Genomic DNA, 19,945 nt, shown 5'->3' on the forward strand with positions numbered 1-19,945 from the left:
GAATGTTGTTATGACAGTTTCAGATGTTATGGAATTCGATTGAAGAGAATTAGCATTTCAACTCAACAATTGTCGGTTACCTTTGTCTTTGGGTTGCACAATCTTTTGTTAATATTGCACCAATCATATGCATGTCTTCATAGCTGCTCTATCTCTATTGGCCTGCCATTGCTTGTTTTGTGCTATGCTTTCACTTCTCATTAGTCATTCATGAAGGAGTGTTCATTATGTATCTCAAGTCTTGTAAATTGCTGGTAATTTTTGCTTGGAATAATGGGAAAGAAGATGATGCTGTTTTGATTTCCAAAAATTTCTGCATATATCTCGTACCACAAATTTTTAGCTTTAATTATGGGGGGGGGGGGGGTGAAAATTATATTTGAATAAATATGGTATTATCACATACCCCAAATATTTATATATGCAAAGTATGTAATTTAATAAATAAAAATGTATGAATCTCTCAGTTCTAAACACTAATTCCAACACTAATTAATATTTTGAATTTAAAAACGCAGCACTTTAACGCATCAAGTATAAGTTATTGAAAAACTTAAACTTAGTTTCTTTTACTACAGCTGAGATTTTGAAAGTTTTAGTTAGGCTAGTGAGACTTTTGTTGCTGTTTTCTGTCCAGTAGCTTATTAATTCTGGGATGAATTGAAGTGATATCCAAATGGAGACAGTCAGAAACTTGCAGGCAGTTCCTCTGTTTTGTTATAAGCACAGTCATGACAGAAAATGCAGTTTCACAAAGATATGTGGTAGGAAAACAAAAAAGAAATCTCATGGATATTTCATTGTTAAATTTGGATATTCATTTTTCATTCTTATCCAGAATTTTCGAATTACTCATAGAATTAAAAGAACTTTTGAGTCCTTTGTCCGATGATAATTCAATAAGTTGAAGAGTTTCTTCATGGGAAAAGGCTGTCTCTTTGTGTTCAACAAAGGGGTTCACATATTTTGCCTCTGGGGAGCCTCATGTTTTTGATAAAATTTTGCAAATGACAACAACATCTTCAAGTGGGCTGCAATAATATCTAAAACTGAATTCGGTAAATAGAAATCACCTGCTTCCATAATATAATCTGAGTACGACTGAAACATTTCATTATTTCTTTCTGCAATTGTAAACCAGAGTTTGAGTTTCTTTTTGAACGATTCAATCTTGTTCCAGGCATTAAATTTTGTTGTATCTGGACCTTGACGTTTTAAATTCAACTCGTTTATGTAATTAAATATATCACTGAGATATTCCAGCCTGGTTACCCATTTTTTATCCTGGAAATAATGGGACAGGTCACTTTTCTTATCAGTTAAAAACAGCTCAACTTCCTTTCGGAGTTCATATAACCTCTCAAGAATTCACCGCAGGACAGCCAACAAACTTCCGAATGTTGAAAGATTTCGATGTCTGAAAATTCCCGATCACTCATGAATACGTCTATGTTTAAAAATACTCTGCTTCGTCACTGCCATTTCCTACATAGATGTTATTTGGGCATTCTGAGTCTGAGCTTTTTGATACAATTACGAATATTATTCTTCTCAGAATATTTCCACTATAAAATATTTATTCATGAAAAATGCTTAGAAAACTGAAATGACAAATTTCAGGAGAACCTCTCATGGCCCAGTATAATTGATGCAGGGGCCAGCAGTTGAGAAACCCTGATCTACAATGAATCGACTGATGCAAAAAAAAAATTGTATTTGTTCACTGCCCACTGTAGGAAGAAGACCCAGCAGATATGACCGATACAAACGAAATGTTACTCTTAATATCATACACCCTTTGTCCAAAAAGAAACCAAACTTTTGATAGAAAATAAAACACAGGCCAATTATAATTATTCAAATCATTTATTTCAATTAATATACTCTCCCTCAGCTTCGATACAGCATTTGGCATGGTCAATTAATTCGTTAAATAAGTTTTTTATATCGGTTTTTGGGATACTGTTGAGGGTCGTGGTCCTTTCATCGACAAATGAAGTCGGGGGAAGAGAAAGAAGTCACAGGGTACTAAATCAGGCGAATACGGCGAGTGATTCAACACACAAACTTGGTTTTTACTCAAAAACTGTCTCACAATGTTCGAATGATGAGGTGGTGCATTATCGTGCAAAAGTGACCAGCTGCCTGCATCACGATATTCATACCATACGTGACGAATTCTCGCTATCAATCATTTCAAAACTTCGAGATAAAACTCACCGTTGACCGTTTGGCCAGGCGGAATGAATTCTTTGTGGATAATGCCCTTGGAATCGTAGAAACAAATCAGCATTGTCTTTACTTTTGACTTCACCAAGCGACTTTTTTTCGGATGCCCTCTTCTGGGGGTCTCCATTCAGCACTCTGTCGCTTTGTTTCTGGCTCATACCAAAACACCACATTTCATCACCAGTAACGATCGTTTCAAGGAAGTTTGAGTCCTTACGAGCGGTTTTGATGAGGTCCTTGCAGTGTTCAATCCAATTCATTTTTTAGTCATCGGTCAACTTGTGGGGAACAAATCGCGAATTCAATTTACGAAGGCCCAAACTCTCAGTCAAAATGTTATGCACAGTTGATTTTGGAATCCCCAATTCATCTTCAATCAATCTCATGGACAATTTCAGGTTTTCTTTGATGAAATCACACACTTTTTGAATGTTAACTTCGCTCAGTCTAGCTTTTGGATGGCCCGGCTTTTCGTCGTCCTCAAGCATCTCACGGCCACTTTGAAATCGCTTAAACCACTCGTAAACTTGAGTATGGGATAAGCATTCATCACTGTATGGTTTTTGAAGCATTTGATGTGTTTCGGTAAAAATTTTACTACGTTTAACATAAAAGTCAATCGCAGTTCTCTGTTTGAAACTCATTTTATTTTACGACCATTCATCAAAACACACTGTCACTCTTGGTACTATAACTCAGCTTCTAATGAAACAAATGTCGTAAACAGTTGACACAACACTAATGAAGATTGCTGCTTTCGACAACAAAAAGATACGACAGGTGACACCACTAGTTTCTTCTATTTTCGAAAAGTTCGGTTTCTTTTTGGACAGAGGGTGTGTGTTTAGAAGCCACATGTTTTGATAAAGTTGCAGCTGGTGACTTTTCATATTCTAAAAATATTAAAAATAAAAAACTTCGGTTAATTAAGGAGCTTTTAAATAATGAAAAGTTTTGATGACCAAACACAGTTGTTTTTTTATCAGTTGAGTCATGTCATTATGCCCCTCAGCCATTGGCGAGAGGTTCTTAACATCAGCTGTAGTTTTCAGCTGGTGAGCCTTGTTCCTACAGTAGGCTTTGTGTTTGTTGGTTAGTTTCTTTTGTGTAAAACAAAATTTAACTTGTACATATTGTAACTATAAAAAAAAAGTTGATCATTTATGAGCGTATAAAAGGATATCACCTGTAAATCATTGACGTGCCAGCAAAATTCTTGGATGTGCCACCTCTGGCACTTGTGCCATAGGTTTGCCATCCAGGACTTAGGTCTCAACGGACACCTTCCTGTATTTATTAAAAAGTCCAGGTGAACTTTCCAAATGAGAGTGAGAAATATGCTTTCTCACTTGTTCCCCAACGTTTTGTCTTCAGTGTGACACTTTTTTTTTGCTATCCAAGTTAACTCAATCACTGAACAGCTTAGTCCGACTGTAGACAGTGCTCTATATGTTGATGATTCACAATATACTGTCACTCTCGTAACATGAGGGTAATTGAAAGACAACTTCAGCAAGCAATTGTTCATGTTTCTCTATAATCTCTATGTAATCGGTTCATGTTTTCAACAAAAAAAAAAAAAGTCTTTGCACACTTCTGTCAAAAATGCACTTTTCACTCAGATCCTGAATTAAGAATGGGATTAATTGCTATTCCAGAAACCAAGTTCTTGAGCTCATCTTTGACTTACATTCCTTGCACATCTTTGTCAACTAAGAGAAAAGTGTAAAAGAGCATTGAAACTCCTTCACACTCTATCCTCTACTGAATGGGATGCCGAGTGATCTTCATTGCTCTGTCTTTATCATTCACTTATACATTCAAAGCTCGATTATGGGCCCCAAATCTTCTGCAAAGCAAAATAACCTGCGATGGTTTAATCCCATTCGTCATCAGAGTATGTGGATAGCTACTGGTGCCTCCTGCACATCACCTACTCAAAGCCTTTATGTTGAAGCAAATGAACTGGCTGTATCACTTAGACAGGGAAAAAAAAAAAAATCAGCTAACGCCTTTTTGTTCCTGTATATAGGAAGTAGGCGAGGCCGTTTTAAACCTATCTAACTAGACAGGAACAGTTGTCTCTTAATTATCTCCTAAAGATAAAGTCTCTCTAGATCATTCTGCATGGACTAGTCTCATTTCTTTGTGTTGGGAAGCTCAATATTACACACGTCAGACTGCCATATGTCCTTTTGGTTTGTGTGTTAAAGAGACTATGCAAGCTGTTGGCATGAATGTTGACAACACTGCCTACACCAGACATAACAGCATCCCTCCATGGCAGGTTTGCACTCCATCCTGCATCCTCTCACTGTCAACTACAGGAGTCTCATAATCCATCATCTGTCTACCTACAATTGTTTAATGCACACAGTAGCCCAGTCTGATTTCTTGCCCATCTATACTGATGGCTCAAGAACTGATACCTGTGCTGCTGTGTTTCCTGACGTTACTATCTTAATCCAGATCCCACCTGATTGCAGTAATTATACAACAGAATTGCATGGTATTCAGCTTGCACTTGTGCAAAGATTACAGAAAACTGGTACCAAAAGTATATAATTTATATAGACTCATTGAGCTCTTTACAGGTATCTCCTCTCCTATGTATGATCCACATCCAGTACTGTATGAGGTGTTACACGTGTTGTACAAAATGAAAACTCTTAATTTTGATGCACTGGAATTAACCGAAATGAGACTGCAGATGCAGCTGCCAGATCAGCTTATACTTTCTACATGTACTGTTTGACAGTACCATATACAGACTATTCATTAGATCAAAACTAATTGCTCAATGGCAGTCATCGTGCATTGACAAACAAATTATAACATCGAGCGTGAAATTAAGCATTGGTATTCTAGTCTGTAGAAAGAGAAGAGAGGAAGTTGTTCTTACTAGGCTTCGCATAGGTCACAGTCATCTTACATGTTTTTATTTACAGAGCTGATGACCCTCCCATGTGTGAAAAATGCAATATGCATATTACTATTTGTCATATTCTGGTGGAGTGCCAGCACTTTACACAAAGAGAAATGAAATTTTTACCTATCTAGCCAAGCCATATACGCTCAGGCAGATATTATCAGGCTCGGATTGCATAATGTTTTTAACTTTCTACAAAGAATTAATTTGTACAAACACATTTGACTGTAAAAATTGCATTGCTTACTTTTTGTACATATATACATATTATTTACTAATTTCTCTTTGACTATTTATGTAATGATGTAATTTTATTTATATGTAGATACTGCATTGTTTAACTTCATTTTTGTAATACATATTATTTAGTTTTTTCTTGACTATTTATATACTGATGTAGCATTTGACTTTGTGTATTGCTGTAATTTTGTTTATATGTAGGTACTTAGCTAAACTTAATTTTTGTGCATGCATATTGTTTACTAATTTGTCTTTGACTATTTATGTATTGCTGTAACCTTTGCTATGGTGCAGTATGACTTTTGCTGTTCTTGCACCAATAAACCATAAACCACCATTTATAAGAATACATATGACAGCATATCAAATAATCAAGAAATTAAAAGTCCTTTGTTGAAAGTTTATTTTTCACTTGGTTAGAGTATAATAAATTTAGTTTAATCCTTTATCCAAGTGTGAGTAAACAAAGTTTACACCTGAAAGTATCTTCAGGACCACCTTTGCTAGAGATAGGAGTGTTGGTATCTTGCTCCACCTTTGCAACGAGTTGCCCTGGTGTGTACCACCTTAACCCAGTCCTGAAGATACTTTCAGGCGCAAACTTTGTTTGCTCACACTTGGATAAAGGATTAAACTAAATTTATTATACTCTAACCAAGTGAAAAATAAACTTTCAACATCATTCTCTAAATCCAGAGTAAATTATTAAAAAAGGGTGGCACACCAACTGGCAATTCCTATAGGTAGAGATGACCTGCTAATGCTTCTGCCTGATATCTCCACTTGGGCCTGGCTCCCACTGAAGAGACCTCAATAAAGGTCGAAACTAGTCTGGGTAGTGGCCCTTCCCTTAATGCATAACATTAGACATATCTGCAAGGAGATGTGTTTTGCATATAGGAGATACTGAGATAGGAGTGTTGGTAGCTTGCTCCACCTTTGCAACGAGTTGCCCTGGTGTGTACCACCTTAACCCAGTCCTGAAGATACTTTCAGGCGCAAACTTTGTTTGCTCACACTTGGATAAAGGATTAAACTAAATTTATTATAAAAGTCCTTTGGTTTGTAAGAGCTAGATAATTGAGGATTAGGATGGGACAAATGTTACTGATCATGAAAAAATATTGAAAAGATGATATGATTATTCAAGTATAAACAATTCAAGTGTGATTATAGCTTGGACCAACAAAATTTAGAGGGAATTGTCCCAATAGTAACAGACAACAGATTATCCTGTACTTAGAAAATAAGTAGAAAGAGCCATCTTATGATCAAAATTGGGAAAAGCAACAGGCATTAACAATATTCCAACAGAACTTTCCCAGAAATAATACGTATATTCCAACAGAACTACTTAAAGAAGGGGTAGGGAGAAAACCTATTGTTAGTACACTCCACAAAGTTTTCCAGCAGGTATGGAACACTGGGATCTTGCCAAAGGCCTGGCACACATTTATCCTTATTCTCATTCTGAAAAAATAGGAAACACAAGAAGTGCAATAATTTTAGGACAATTAGCTTTATCAGCCACCCAAGCAAAATATTTTTAGATGTCTTACACTCACATATTGAAGCAAAATTGGAATTGAGACTTTTTTTCAGATTTCCAGAACACAGGAGAAACCACAGCAGTACAACTAATCACATTTATGCTCCATATCATTGGAGAAAAATATGTCGAACATTCACCTGAAGGAAGCCTTTGATCCTATTTGCATGATGATCTTTGGAAAATTCTGCAACATTATGGAATAGAACAACAAAATAATACGACTGATTGAATCCTTGTACTCATCTTCTGAAATGATGGTTGAAATCAGCAAGCATTATAGTACTCCCTTTCCAATGAATCATAAAGTGAGACAGGGGTGCAAGTTATCGCCAACGTTATTTAACTGATTCTTGAATATGTTGTTATTGAAGCCCTGGAGAAGTATGATATTGGAGTGACAGTAGGAGGAAGAAGAATAAACCATCTAAAGTTTGCTGATGATATTGATCTTCAAGTGGAAAACAAACCAAATCTTCAGGAAATCACCACAAAATTAGCTTATGCTCTTAAAAAATATGGCTTAACCATAAGTACTCCAAAATCAGAAACAATGACAAATATCTGTGCTTCTAACCAAGAAGGAAGTGCTGTATCAGAATCAGTTTTTTCTCCAGTTCAAAAGATAGCATCATAACTAAGATTCAAAGGAACCAACTTGTGTGGCTTTGCTATAACAGCAGATCAAATGGTCTACCAATGCAAGTTCTTGAAAGACTTATTCCAGGAACTTGAAAAAGAGGCAGACCTAGAATAAACTGGATAGACAATATAAAAAGTTGGATCAGTACTTCATCAGTACTTTGCTGAAAGCAAAGTACAAATCAAGGACTAAGGATTTCTATAAGGAATATTTCCTAATATCTACCCTATAGTCCTTTGTGGACTATGGTATGATGATAAATAGAACAGAGACATGCATTAAAAGACGATAGACACTTGGATATGATACTCATACAGAAAAAGGTTGGTTTTCCTGCCATATTGTGGCCTCAGTAGCATATACCACTACTCACTTTTCTCTATCTTCCGGCAAGACCTGGCAGAGTATGAATTGGAAGCCTTCTGACTCTTTGTGGGCAGGTTCAGCCTATCTTGGGTACTATCTGCCACCATACTGTGACATCACTATTTTTTCTACTGTAGTCTTGAAGTGGAGGAGGTTTTGTGGTCTCCAAGTATGTTTAGCATGCCCTTGAGTATCACATAAACTGCATGGAGGAGAGGTGGGGACAAAAACCATACCCCTGTTCTAGAGGCCAAAGAAGGCATTCACCACTGCAGGTCTCCAATAAGCAGGGTGGTGTTTCACTTGGCAATGAAGGTCATCTACTACCTAGTGGATCTTGTTGGCATTTTTTAAAACTATGAAGATATCCTTTTGCAGTGGGGATGCACTACCTGGCATCATAAGGAACACCAGAGTTCTTTTTGTGGAAATTAGGCCACACCACAATGGTGGGGAAATATACAGTTGACAGGAAGTGGCTGTGTATTGCACATCATCTGCCCATTTAGGTCCATTGCTTAATCATTAATCACCAATATTGATTTTACTATATCTGTTATACAGGAGATCCTGCTTTCTACCTTATGACAAATGCTTTGGAAATGAATGAATAGGATTGTATATTCTAATTTGTGCACAAATGCTTGGGTAAATCAGCTGTTGCTCACTCTTCTTTCTATATAGTAATGATATCTTTTAAAAATTCAAAACCCTCTTCAAAGATGGTGAAAGTTTTCCACTTGGTTATACTATAAATTAAAGATGCCAAGAAATTATGTTTTTGGTTTCATCCTTTATTCAAGTGTAAGCAAACAAAAGCATTCTGAAAACTTTCATAAAAATTGAAGTGAGTCTATTACTGACCCACTTCAATTTTTGAAATACATCTTAATACACATTTTTACTTTTTTTAATATTTTTGAAATACATCTTAATACACTTTTTTACTTTTTTTAATCTTTTTGAAATACATCTTAATACACTTTTTTACTTTTTTTAATCTTTTTGAAATACATCTTAATACAAACACATTTTTACATTTTTTACATCTGTTACTAAAGCATTCTTCATCTGTAATTCTGTCACTCTTCTCAAAATCTGTGAAAACTTAAACAGCAATCAGTCAACATCCACTCTCAGTTCACTTCAAACTCATCACGCACACACATGCATGCCATCCTCTTTTCATTCCTGCTTACTTTGTGTCTTATGAAACAATTTTCTTTCACATATAATCCCCAGAAATTACAATCTACATTTTACTATTTAAAGTATTCATATTTGGTCATGAAGTGTTAAAATATAAGACTTATTATTGTTTATGTGACCATAGTTTTTTTTAATTACTATATAAGTTTTAAAAGAGGTAAACCATGAGTAGACATATCAGAACACAATAAATAACGGAAAAAACTCACGTAGAAAGATTATTTATTAGTATAATTTTCGCCTGTGTGTCACAGGCATCTTCAGTACATTAAACACTAATTGACAATTCCAAAAAGCGCCACCTAAGTAGCTGGTGTAAGATAACTAAAAGGTCAATAACTTTCCTAAAAAATAAAAATAAAAATAAAAAAAATAAAAAAATTAATACAATAAAAAGTTAGGAAAGATTAGCTGATTCGTAAAGTACCATCTCCCATAAAGGGGATAGACGTAAGCCATCGGATCTGTTTAAGTTGGTAGAATGAAGTAGTTTCACGTTTCTTCATAAAGGCGTTCCATGTGGAACTGACTTTTGTGAAGAACTCTTGTCTTTCTCCAATATTTAGTGAAGATGGCATGTTCTGAAAGTCCAGACTTTTCAGGTTTAAAGTATTCAATATAAGATTGGTGTTCTTCTAGCCGAATAGAGGCAGATCTTCCCGTTTGTCCGAATTAAGATAATCCACAAGAGCACGGAATCTGTTAGACACCTGGATGATTAAGATGTGGAAGCTTGTCCTTAGGAGAAGTGAGAAAGGTGGAGATTTTTCTAAACAGTCGAAAGGCAACAAACATATTCAGTGGTTTTAAAACTTTTGCTATACGTTCACTGATGCCTTGTACATAAGGGATAGTAATGCACGTTGTTTAATTAATAAATGTTGTTTCCTCTGTGTTTGAAGAGGAAGACATATTAAAACTACTCAAAGTTCTTTTAATGAAGCAATTCTTATAACCATTAGATAGAAAGGAAGAAGTTATGTATTGTAGTTCTTTCTGTAAAAGATCGTCTGTAGAACAAAAGGAGTGGGCCTGATGAACCAGTATTTTAATAGTCCCTGCCTTTTGACTGGGATGGTGATGAGATTCTGCATGGATATAATGGCCTGTATGAGTCTTCTTTCTATAAACTGAGAAATGTAGGTTACCATCTGGTTGGCGAAGAATTAGAAGATCTAAAAAGGCTAACTGCCTATTTGATTCTACTTCTAGGGTAAACTTGATCCTAGGATGAAATGCGTTTAACTTAGTGAGAAATAGTTGAAGTTCATCAGAAGAGCCATTCCATACAGCAAAAATGTCATCGACATATCTGAACCAATGCGTAGGTCTGGGAGAAATATTGTCAAAGATACGTTGTTCAAAATGTTCCATAAAGAAATTGGAGATAGCAGGAGAAAGAGGATTACCCATTGCTGTTCCTTCAATTTGTTGATACAACTTATTTTTAAAGGAAAAATAACCAGAATTTATTACAAAATCAAATACGTTTACAATGTCCGAAGGAAATTTCTGTTGTAGTAATTCAATACTTTCCGAAAGAGGCACATTTGTAAATAAAGAAACAACATCTAAACTGATCATGATATCAGAAACGTCCAAATGAAGATCTGAAATTTTATTTTTGAAATCCAAAGTATTTTTTATATAAGTATCAGTTCTTCTAGTTGAAGAGGAGAGTAAATTAGATAAAATTGTGTACTGATATGTCTACTCACGGTTTACCTCTTTTAAATCTTATTGCTAGACTTGACGGAGAGTCTATTTCCAAAGAATCTGCTAGATACGGTAAAGTATTGGTAAAGAAGGCCAAATGCATTAACAGATTAATATTCCTTAAACGATGTAAGGTGGCCCAGGTTATTCCAACCTGTTGTAAAATAAAAGAAGTTTTTAGGTCCCCCAAAAGCTCATCTGATCTACTTCAAAGCTAGTAAGTCTCTTTTAAATATTCAGCTACACGAAGCTAAAAAATCTCTTGCCATCTTAAATAAAGAAATTATGGATATAAAAAATGCTCTGGAATCTGTTTTAACTGTTGAAACTTTTACTACTGTAATGCGCATATCTTTGAGTTCTTACTTAAAGGTCTTTAATGATTCTCGTGACAAGCTAAAACACACATTTGAATCATTATTCAGCTTACCTAGATCCAGTAATAATACTATTGATATAGATAAAGTAGTCATAAATGTTTCCGGACGTCCACTAACAGACTGTGAACGTTTTGTTTTATCAAAAGGATATGATTTCGCTGTTACGCCGAATAAGGTGCCAATTATGGATTTTTTTCATAACATAGACAGGGGTATTCGATCCTTATCCCAAAAAACAGCCAACAGATTACATTTTGAATGTGCACAAATTCTTTTTCATGCCAAGCCTCCTCGTCCTAATCTTTCTCACTCTGAGTTTAAAGCATTGAAATCACTGAAGAATAACAATAATTTAATAATTACGAAAGCTGATAAGGGGAAGGCTATAGTGATTCAAGATAGGAAGGAATATGAGAGAAAAATGTCTCTTTTATTTCGCGACTATTCAACTTATAGGCCTCTAACATCGGATCCTACCTGGAGTCAATTGAAGAGACTAAATTCTCTTATAGATAATGTATCTACATGGAATGAAGATCAAAAGAAAAAACTTAAAACCTTCTTCGGTCGTCCACCTAGATTGTATGGTCTTCCGAAAGTTCATAAACCAGGCATTCCGTTGAGACCAGTCGTAGATTGTATAGGTTGCCCCACTTACAAAATCTCAAAATTTTTATCTAATTTACTCTCCTCTTCAACTAGAAGAACTGATACTTATATAAAAATACTTTGGATTTCAAAAATAAAATTTCAGATCTTCATTTGGACGTTTCTGATATCATGATCAGTTTAGATGTTGTTTCTTTATTTACAAATGTGCCTCTTTCGGAAAGTATTGAATTACTACAACAGGAATTTCCTTCGGACATTGTAAACGTATTTGATTTTGTAATAAATTCTGGTTATTTTTCCTTTAAAAATAAGTTGTATCAACAAATTGAAGGAACAGCAATGGGTAATCCTCTTTCTCCTGCTATCTCCAATTTCTTTATGGAACATTTTGAACAACGTATCTTTGACAATATTTCTCCCAGACCTACGCATTGGTTCAGATATGTCGATGACATTTTTGCTGTATGGAATGGCTCTTCTGATGAACTTCAACTATTTCTCACTAAGTTAAACGCATTTCATCCTAGGATCAAGTTTACCCTAGAAGTAGAATCAAATAGGCAGTTAGCCTTTTTAGATCTTCTAATTCTTCGCCAACCAGATGGTAACCTACATTTCTCAGTTTATAGAAAGAAGACTCATACAGGCCATTATATCCATGCAGAATCTCATCACCATCCCAGTCAAAAGGCAGGGACTATTAAAATACTGGTTCATCAGGCCCACTCCTTTTGTTCTACAGACGATCTTTTACAGAAAGAACTACAATACATAACTTCTTCCTTTCTATCTAATGGTTATAAGAATTGCTTCATTAAAAGAACTTTGAGTAGTTTTAATATGTCTTCCTCTTCAAACACAGAGGAAACAACGTGCATTACTATCCCTTATGTACAAGGCATCAGTGAACGTATAGCAAAAGTTTTAAAACCACTGAATATTTTTGTTGCCTTTCAACCATTTAGAAAAATCTCCACCTGTCTCACTTCTCCTAAGGACAAGCTTCCACATCTTAATCATCCAGGTGTCTACCAGATTCCGTGCTCTTGTGGATTATCTTATTTCGGACAAACGGGAAGATCTGCCTCTATTCGGCTAGAAGAACACCAATCTTATATTGAATACTTTAAACCTGAAAAGTCTGGACTTTCTGAACATGCCATCTTCACTAACACAGAGTTCATTAGAGAAAGACAAGAGTTCTCCACAAAAGTCAGTTTCTCATGGAACGCCTTTATAAAGAAACATGTGAAACTCTACTTCATTCTCCTAACTTAAACAGATCCGACGGCTTACGTCTATCCCCTTTATGGGAGATAGTATTTTACAAATCAGCTAATCTTTCCTAACTTTTTATTGTATTAATTTTTTTATTTTTATTTTTATTTTTTAGGAAAGTTATTGACCTTTTTAGTTATCTTACACCAGCTACTTAGGTGGCGCTTTTTGGAATTGTCAGTTAGTGTTTAATTTTGAGCTTAATGTACTGAAGATGACTGTGACACACAGGCGAAAATTATACTAATAAATAATCTTTCTACGTGAGTTTTTTCCGTTATTTATTGTGTATTAATTACTATATATGTTCATATAATAACACCTACCAGTTTCGCTAGCAACTGTCTAGCTTTCTCAAGGCTTGAACAGTAAACACAAAAAAAAATATGAAAAATGCACAAAGTATAACGAATACAAAACTGTTAGTAACTATAAGGTAGCTAAGTTGATACGTTCGTGTGACAATGTCAGCATGTATTGCGAATCTTTAGTCCGTGTCCTGAACACGCGTTGCATAAGCACGTGTTATATGATTGTTGGCGTACTGTAGTTCCGTCAAACTGAGTGAATTGATTAAATTTTTCCAAGTCTCATTCAATATGGCACCTTGGTTTCTGTTTAGGTTGCTGCCTGTTCGTAGGACTACTGTTGCTTCTTTGAATAATCAGTGTCTGAAATCATCATCTATGTAGGGCATAGAACTATTTTCCCAGTCTATAGAATGGTTAGAAATTGAAAAGTGATGCACTAAACCGGAGGTGATCGTCCTGTTATGATTGACATCTCCAACACGTGTGGCCTCTCCTACATTGGACAAACTTCAAGCCTCAAAATCAGACAATGTTGGAGAAAAAACCTATAGTCACATAAACAATAATGTCTTATAATCTACATTTTTTTAAAAGAAATGTTAATATCTTTCTTTTACTTACTATCTACTTCAAGCTATAGGTTTAAGTTTTTTATAGATGTGATCATTACAAAAAATAAATAAATAAAGCTATCTAGATTCTGGGTCTAGATGCAAAAATTGTGTTGGGTATGCTTGCAGTGTAGCTGCTCAGCTATGGTATGTGGTGGTCATATTCATTATTAAATGGACTTCCTTTTCTTCAACTTATGGCCATGTGTTGACTTAGAAATGCTTAATTACTATACAGTAGTACGTACAAAGAGACATTTTCACCAAATGACATTCTACTCCTGCTGTTAACTCAATTTCCATGTTCTCTTTGATTAGCATATAAGACTGAACTTTAAGCAAACAACTAATCAAAACTATAAAAGCTATAAAATTAATATATTGTGTAGTTGCATCATTTTCTTGCAATTAAAGGGGATGATAAGAGAGTGTAAATGATGCTCTCAGTTATACAGTTAAAGTAAATTAAATTTTACCTAAAATTTAAATATATTCACATCCTTCAGTTTTAAATTCCTACACATTATGATTATAATATAATATACTGATGTTTTTTTACAAATCATCATCATCAAATTCCTGTCTTGTACCCTCAAGGGGTGGTACAGGATATGATAGTACTACATGAAAAATTTACATTGCTACTAACTTCCTATCTACAATTTTCCTCCAAATCAGTCTGTTATCTGTCAAGACTCCAATATTATCAGATGTTATATTTCTGTCTTTTATAGCACTTTTTCCTGTATCAATCCATGTACGTCTTGGTCTCCCTCTGAGTCTTTATCCTGCCAACCTGGCAGAGAATGCTTGTTTTGCTAATCTTTCCTTTCCCATTCTGTTTAAGTGACCATACTACCTGAAATTAGTTATCCCTTAACACATTCCTGGATGCTAACAATGTCAAATTCTTTCCTAATAAACTCGTTTTTAATATGATATTGCCATGATGCCATCTGTTCATGCCCCTAATCTTTCTCAGGACTCTCATGGTCTCTAGTATTTGGACAAGTGTTTTATTTCTAACCCAGCTCTTAGATCCATAAGTTAAAATTGGTTTGAACACTGTCTTGTATACAGCTAATTTAGTGTTTTGACTAATTTCTCCCTTATTCCTTATAAATTTATTCAGTTGACTTCCTACCATACCATCTTTGTTGATTCTGTTGTCTATTTCCATATTTAATTTACCATCTTCACTGAAGATCGTGCCTAAGTAGCTGAAATGTTTTACTTGTTCTATAAGTTCTCCATTCACAATGCAGTTGATATTTTCAATGATTCTGCCTATTTTCATTGTCTTTGTATTTTTAATGCTGACCTTCATACCACATCTATTACAACAGTTATTCAATTTATTCAGGGAATCTTGCAGATTTATTTAGAAGCATAACATCATCTGCATAATGCAAGGAACTGAGATTAACACCACCAATTTTTATATCATGTTTAATACCACTTTCCTTCATAATGTGATCCATATAGATAATGAATAACAGAGGGGATAATGTACATCCTTGTCTCACACCAGATTTAACATTAAACCATCTTCCTGTACTTCAATTCTAACTGTCGAATTACAACTCAAATATAGACTAAGTATTGCTTGATATAATGCCCCATTGACCCTATATAACTGTAGCGTATTGAATAGATTCTCTCTTGGCACCTTGTCATATGCCTTTTCCAAATCGACAAAACTTAAATACAGATCTTTGTTATATTCCCATGATTTTCTCAACTATTTGTTGTAAAGTGAAGATCTGATCTTGACAGCCTCTTATTTGGCCCAAATTCAGCTTGTTCTTCACCAAGCTTTTCTTCCACAATCCTTCTCAACTGTTTCTCAAGTATACTTGCATAAATCTTATCAGGAACACTCAGGTGAAATACATCTGTAATTCTCACATTCAGTTTTATTTCCCTTTTTATATATGGGTACTATGAGAGCTCTATTCCAATCATCTGGAATTTGTCCCTCTGTCCAGGCCTTCTGAACTATGTATTGCAGCCACTGTAAGACTTTTATATCTCCATTCTTGAGCATTTCTGGTTGAATATCATTTACTCCAGCTGCCTTTCTGCATTTCAGGCTTTTGATGGTGTTTTCTACTTCAAATAAGAATATGTATTCCTGATTGCATGCCTGTTGAGTGTTCACACTGTGCTGTCAATGATTGTTTCATTTAGCAATTTTTTGAAGTAATTAGAAATTGGAAATATACTATCCTTGTATATTCATGCATGTAACACAAAGATAATTTCATTTAATAAGGTTTCTCAAGGAGAAGAATTTTTGGCTCTCTCAGCATGCCAGTTAGTACAGTTAATCAGAAGGGATGAACTGAATGTAAGAAGTGAATCTGAAGTATTTAATGCAGTACTGAGGTGGGTCAAGCATGATGAAGAAAGAAGGTGTCCTAAGATGTCAGATATCTTATATGCTGTCCGTTGTCACTTCTTGACACCAAGATTCTTAAAGGAACAGATACAAGGTTGTGATGTTGTAAAAAACTTACCGAAGTGCTGTGAATATTTATCACTTATTATACAGGTATGTTAAAAAAATGAGTCACAAATCTCTCTCTCCTTTGATTTAGCGTTAGTTTTGATACTAAGTTTTTAATTGGTATTGTCATATGTTATGTAATGTTCTCAATTCTAATAATCATTGATTAACAGATTTCTGTTAGTTAAAGAATTCTTTTAATTTTTACTTTATCCTTAAGTAGTTCTAAACTGAATATTCCAAATATATTTGATGTCTTGTTTTTGTGTATCTTTTGTTATTGGTTTATATAAGATAAAAGGCTGAATCTTGTTGTATGTTACATAAAGTTGTCTAAAGATTTACTGTAAATTCAACGAATTCAAGATTGATATTGGAGTAATAAAGAACGAAGACAGTGGAAGTGGGAAAAGTTAACACACATGCAAGAGAGCATAATTTTCATTTGCTATAAAAAATGCCCAGAAAATTTATTACATATTGGGTTTGTGAATGAAAAATTGATTGAAGTAGAAATGAAACTCTGTACCCATAATATAGTGATATTCAGAATGTATTTTTTTCCAAAAAGATCATTATTAATGTTTGTATTTGAACAATGATAAGATATCTTGACTGATACAAATGACGAAAGAAATTATTATGGCAATGACTTTAATGAAGAATCATGCAACACGTGAAAGTGTGGTGAAAGAACAGTTAAGGATAGTAGTAAAGAATGTTCATTGAAATTTGGGAGTGGTTTGTATTGAAATAATGCCATAACTTATTGAATGAATGATATCAAAGTACCTCTTTTGCTAACATAATTGAGAGATACCATTCATTTGGTGGTACTAGGAGATAAATATGGATGGATTTGATGATTGTTAGGTGCTAAAATTCTCTTTTGCTTCAAGCATTATTATCAAAAGGAGAGAATGAATGAAATATAAAATAATGGGCAGTTTGGATACTTCGTAAAATACAGTGAATGTATATGATATATGATGTGAGATATATGACTTGTAGATAAAAATTTAGAAATTAGTAAAAGAATTGCAGCAAGAATAACAATGAGAAAAAAATTCCTTGAAATAAAGAAGTTAAGATCAATATGTAGCCAAAGTCCTTTCCTCCCACTTATAACATAGCACTACTGTGTTTGGGCAAATGATTAGAAATTAGAAGATTATTGACATCTTTTTAATGCCTGTAAATTATTGGTTTTTGAAGAAAAATAGAAAAATTGTTTTGTAGGAAAAAGGAAGTATCCTGGATGAATGAGTTAAGATGGGTTGTTTTGAATTTCAGCCAAAGGAACTAAGAATTGAATTGCACCAAAGACTATTAGACAAGCATGTTATTCTTAATTGTGTGTGTGTGTGTGTGTGTGGCTTTTCTTTATGTGCTTCTATGGCTCATTTGGTATCGATAATTTCCCCTTTACTTGGAAATTGGTTCAAATCTGGGATGTGAGAGCCATTTATAAGGGCTTTTTCAGTTGAAGGTGAGAGTTAGCTAGTTTCATACAGAAGTGACAGGGCTTTGTTTCCAGAAACTCAGATTTTTCATCCCATTCTGGTTTGTTACCACTGGTAACAAATTAGAATGGGATAGTTTAGTATAAAGCATCAGAATAGCGATGGGAACTAAGCAGCTTTTGCACTTTATGTACACTAATGCCAAGAGCATTCAGAACAACCAGGAGGAATTTTTGGCATTGGTTTGCTCATCCTAGCCAAAGGTTATTGGCATTAGTGAGATATGGCTAACATCCAGGTGGTGCTGTTGCAGAAATGAGAGAGCCAAAGGCTTATATGAGAACTTAGGTAAATGAAATGGAGGTACATAGCATGTTACAGAACCTTAAAGTGAATACAGCCATGGAATTGGATGGTATACCTGCTTGAGTTTTACATGTGGAATAGAATGTGAAGGGTACAGTGTGTTCAGGGAGGATAGAGAGAAAAGAATGGGGGGAGAAGTGTTATTGATAGCTGATGAACTGCAACCAAAGAGGGTAGAAGTTCAACTGCAGGCCAGTGAAAATAGCATATTTGAGACTATCTGGTGTGAGATTCAGGCCAGCAGAACAAAATATACAGTTGGATGCTGCTATAAATCAGGTGATGGAAAAGATGGAGATAGTATGCATCGGCAAATAGACTATGAGTGGAGGACAGGTAATTATTATGGGGGATTTCAATTATGAGAACGTAGATTGGAAGGAGGAGAGGACACATGGGGAGAAGGAAATGGATTTTATGCCATTACTAAGGGATAATTACCTAAGACAACATGTAATGGAATATATTAGGGTTCGAGAGCACTCGATCTAGTAATTGCATCTGAGAATTTGTCTATAACTAATATGACCACATTGTCACCAATTGACAAATGTGATTGTATGGTCTTGACCTGGAAGATGTCCAAATGTATGGAGTTTTCAGTTAGGACTGGGGTGGAATTACCGGGCTGGTAAGTATGACAAGCTTAGGAGATTGCTTGGATTGGTGCTATGGCATTTAAAACTGCAAGGGCTGGATCATTGATAGTGCACAGAAAGTGGTAAAAGAGTGTGTGTGAGGGAGATAATGGCAGACTGTATACCTAGAGCCAGGAGAGTAAATCAAGTGGAAGTTAAATGGATGAATGTCATCACCAAGCTGGAGCTAGAAAAAAAGAAACAATTGTGGAGGGGATTTAAGGAGAAAGATGACCTGCAGGCACAGATCAGAAAGGGAACTAGTGTGGTAAGAAAGGTAAAAGCAGATTATGAAAGGAAGTTAACAATGCAGGTTAAAGGGAATTCGAAACAGTGCTTTCAATATTCTGTAAGTAAAAGAAAGAATGTATATGGCAGAATGATTTTAAGGAATGCTGATGGTAGGGAGGTAACTTAATCAGTCGACATAGTAGAATTACTATTTCCTGCAATATCACAGGTGGTGATATTGCAGGAAGAAGAGAGCCAAAGGCTTATATGGGCATTGAGGTAAATGAAATGAGGTGCATAGCATGTTACAGAACCTTAATGTGAATACAGCTGGGGGATTGGAAAGTATACCAGCTCGAGTTTTACATGAAGCAGCGAGGTAATTGTCAGTGACTTGAAAGTTTTTCACTTTTTCACTTAGTTATATTATAAATTAAAGATACCAAGAAATTATATACTTGGTTCTTGGAAGCTAAATTTTTTTTGAATGCTTCTTCTCGCTGCATTAGCAATGAAATTTTGTAAAATGCCGTATCATTCTGTAGCCCATTCTTACGTACATTAAAACTATCAACTGCCTCAGTGCCATTGGTGAACGTGGCGGTCGTGTTCAGTTAGGCTAGAAAACGTGTTTTTAAATTTAAGTATAATGTGGCTTTTTTTCT

The 19,945-nt window shown here is 34.9% G+C and overlaps 1 protein-coding gene across 6 annotated transcripts in view; it reads left to right on the forward strand.

The window, feature by feature from the left end:
• Positions 1-19,945, forward strand: part of Keap1 (kelch like ECH associated protein 1) — a 210,987-nt gene that overhangs the window by 97,769 nt on the left and 93,273 nt on the right. For all 6 annotated transcript variants that reach the window (XM_090416110.1, XM_090416111.1, XM_090416109.1 and 3 more), the window contains one exon: positions 16,349-16,627. In XM_090416110.1, coding sequence (XP_090272236.1) covers positions 16,349-16,627 — 279 coding nt within the window. The remainder of the gene's footprint in view (positions 1-16,348; positions 16,628-19,945) is intronic.

Source organism: Typopeltis vanoorti, chromosome 3, assembly GCF_054136105.1.
Source record: "Typopeltis vanoorti isolate ZY-2024b chromosome 3, IOZ_Tvanoo_1.0, whole genome shotgun sequence".
Classification (NCBI taxonomy): domain Eukaryota; kingdom Metazoa; phylum Arthropoda; class Arachnida; order Uropygi; family Thelyphonidae; genus Typopeltis; species Typopeltis vanoorti.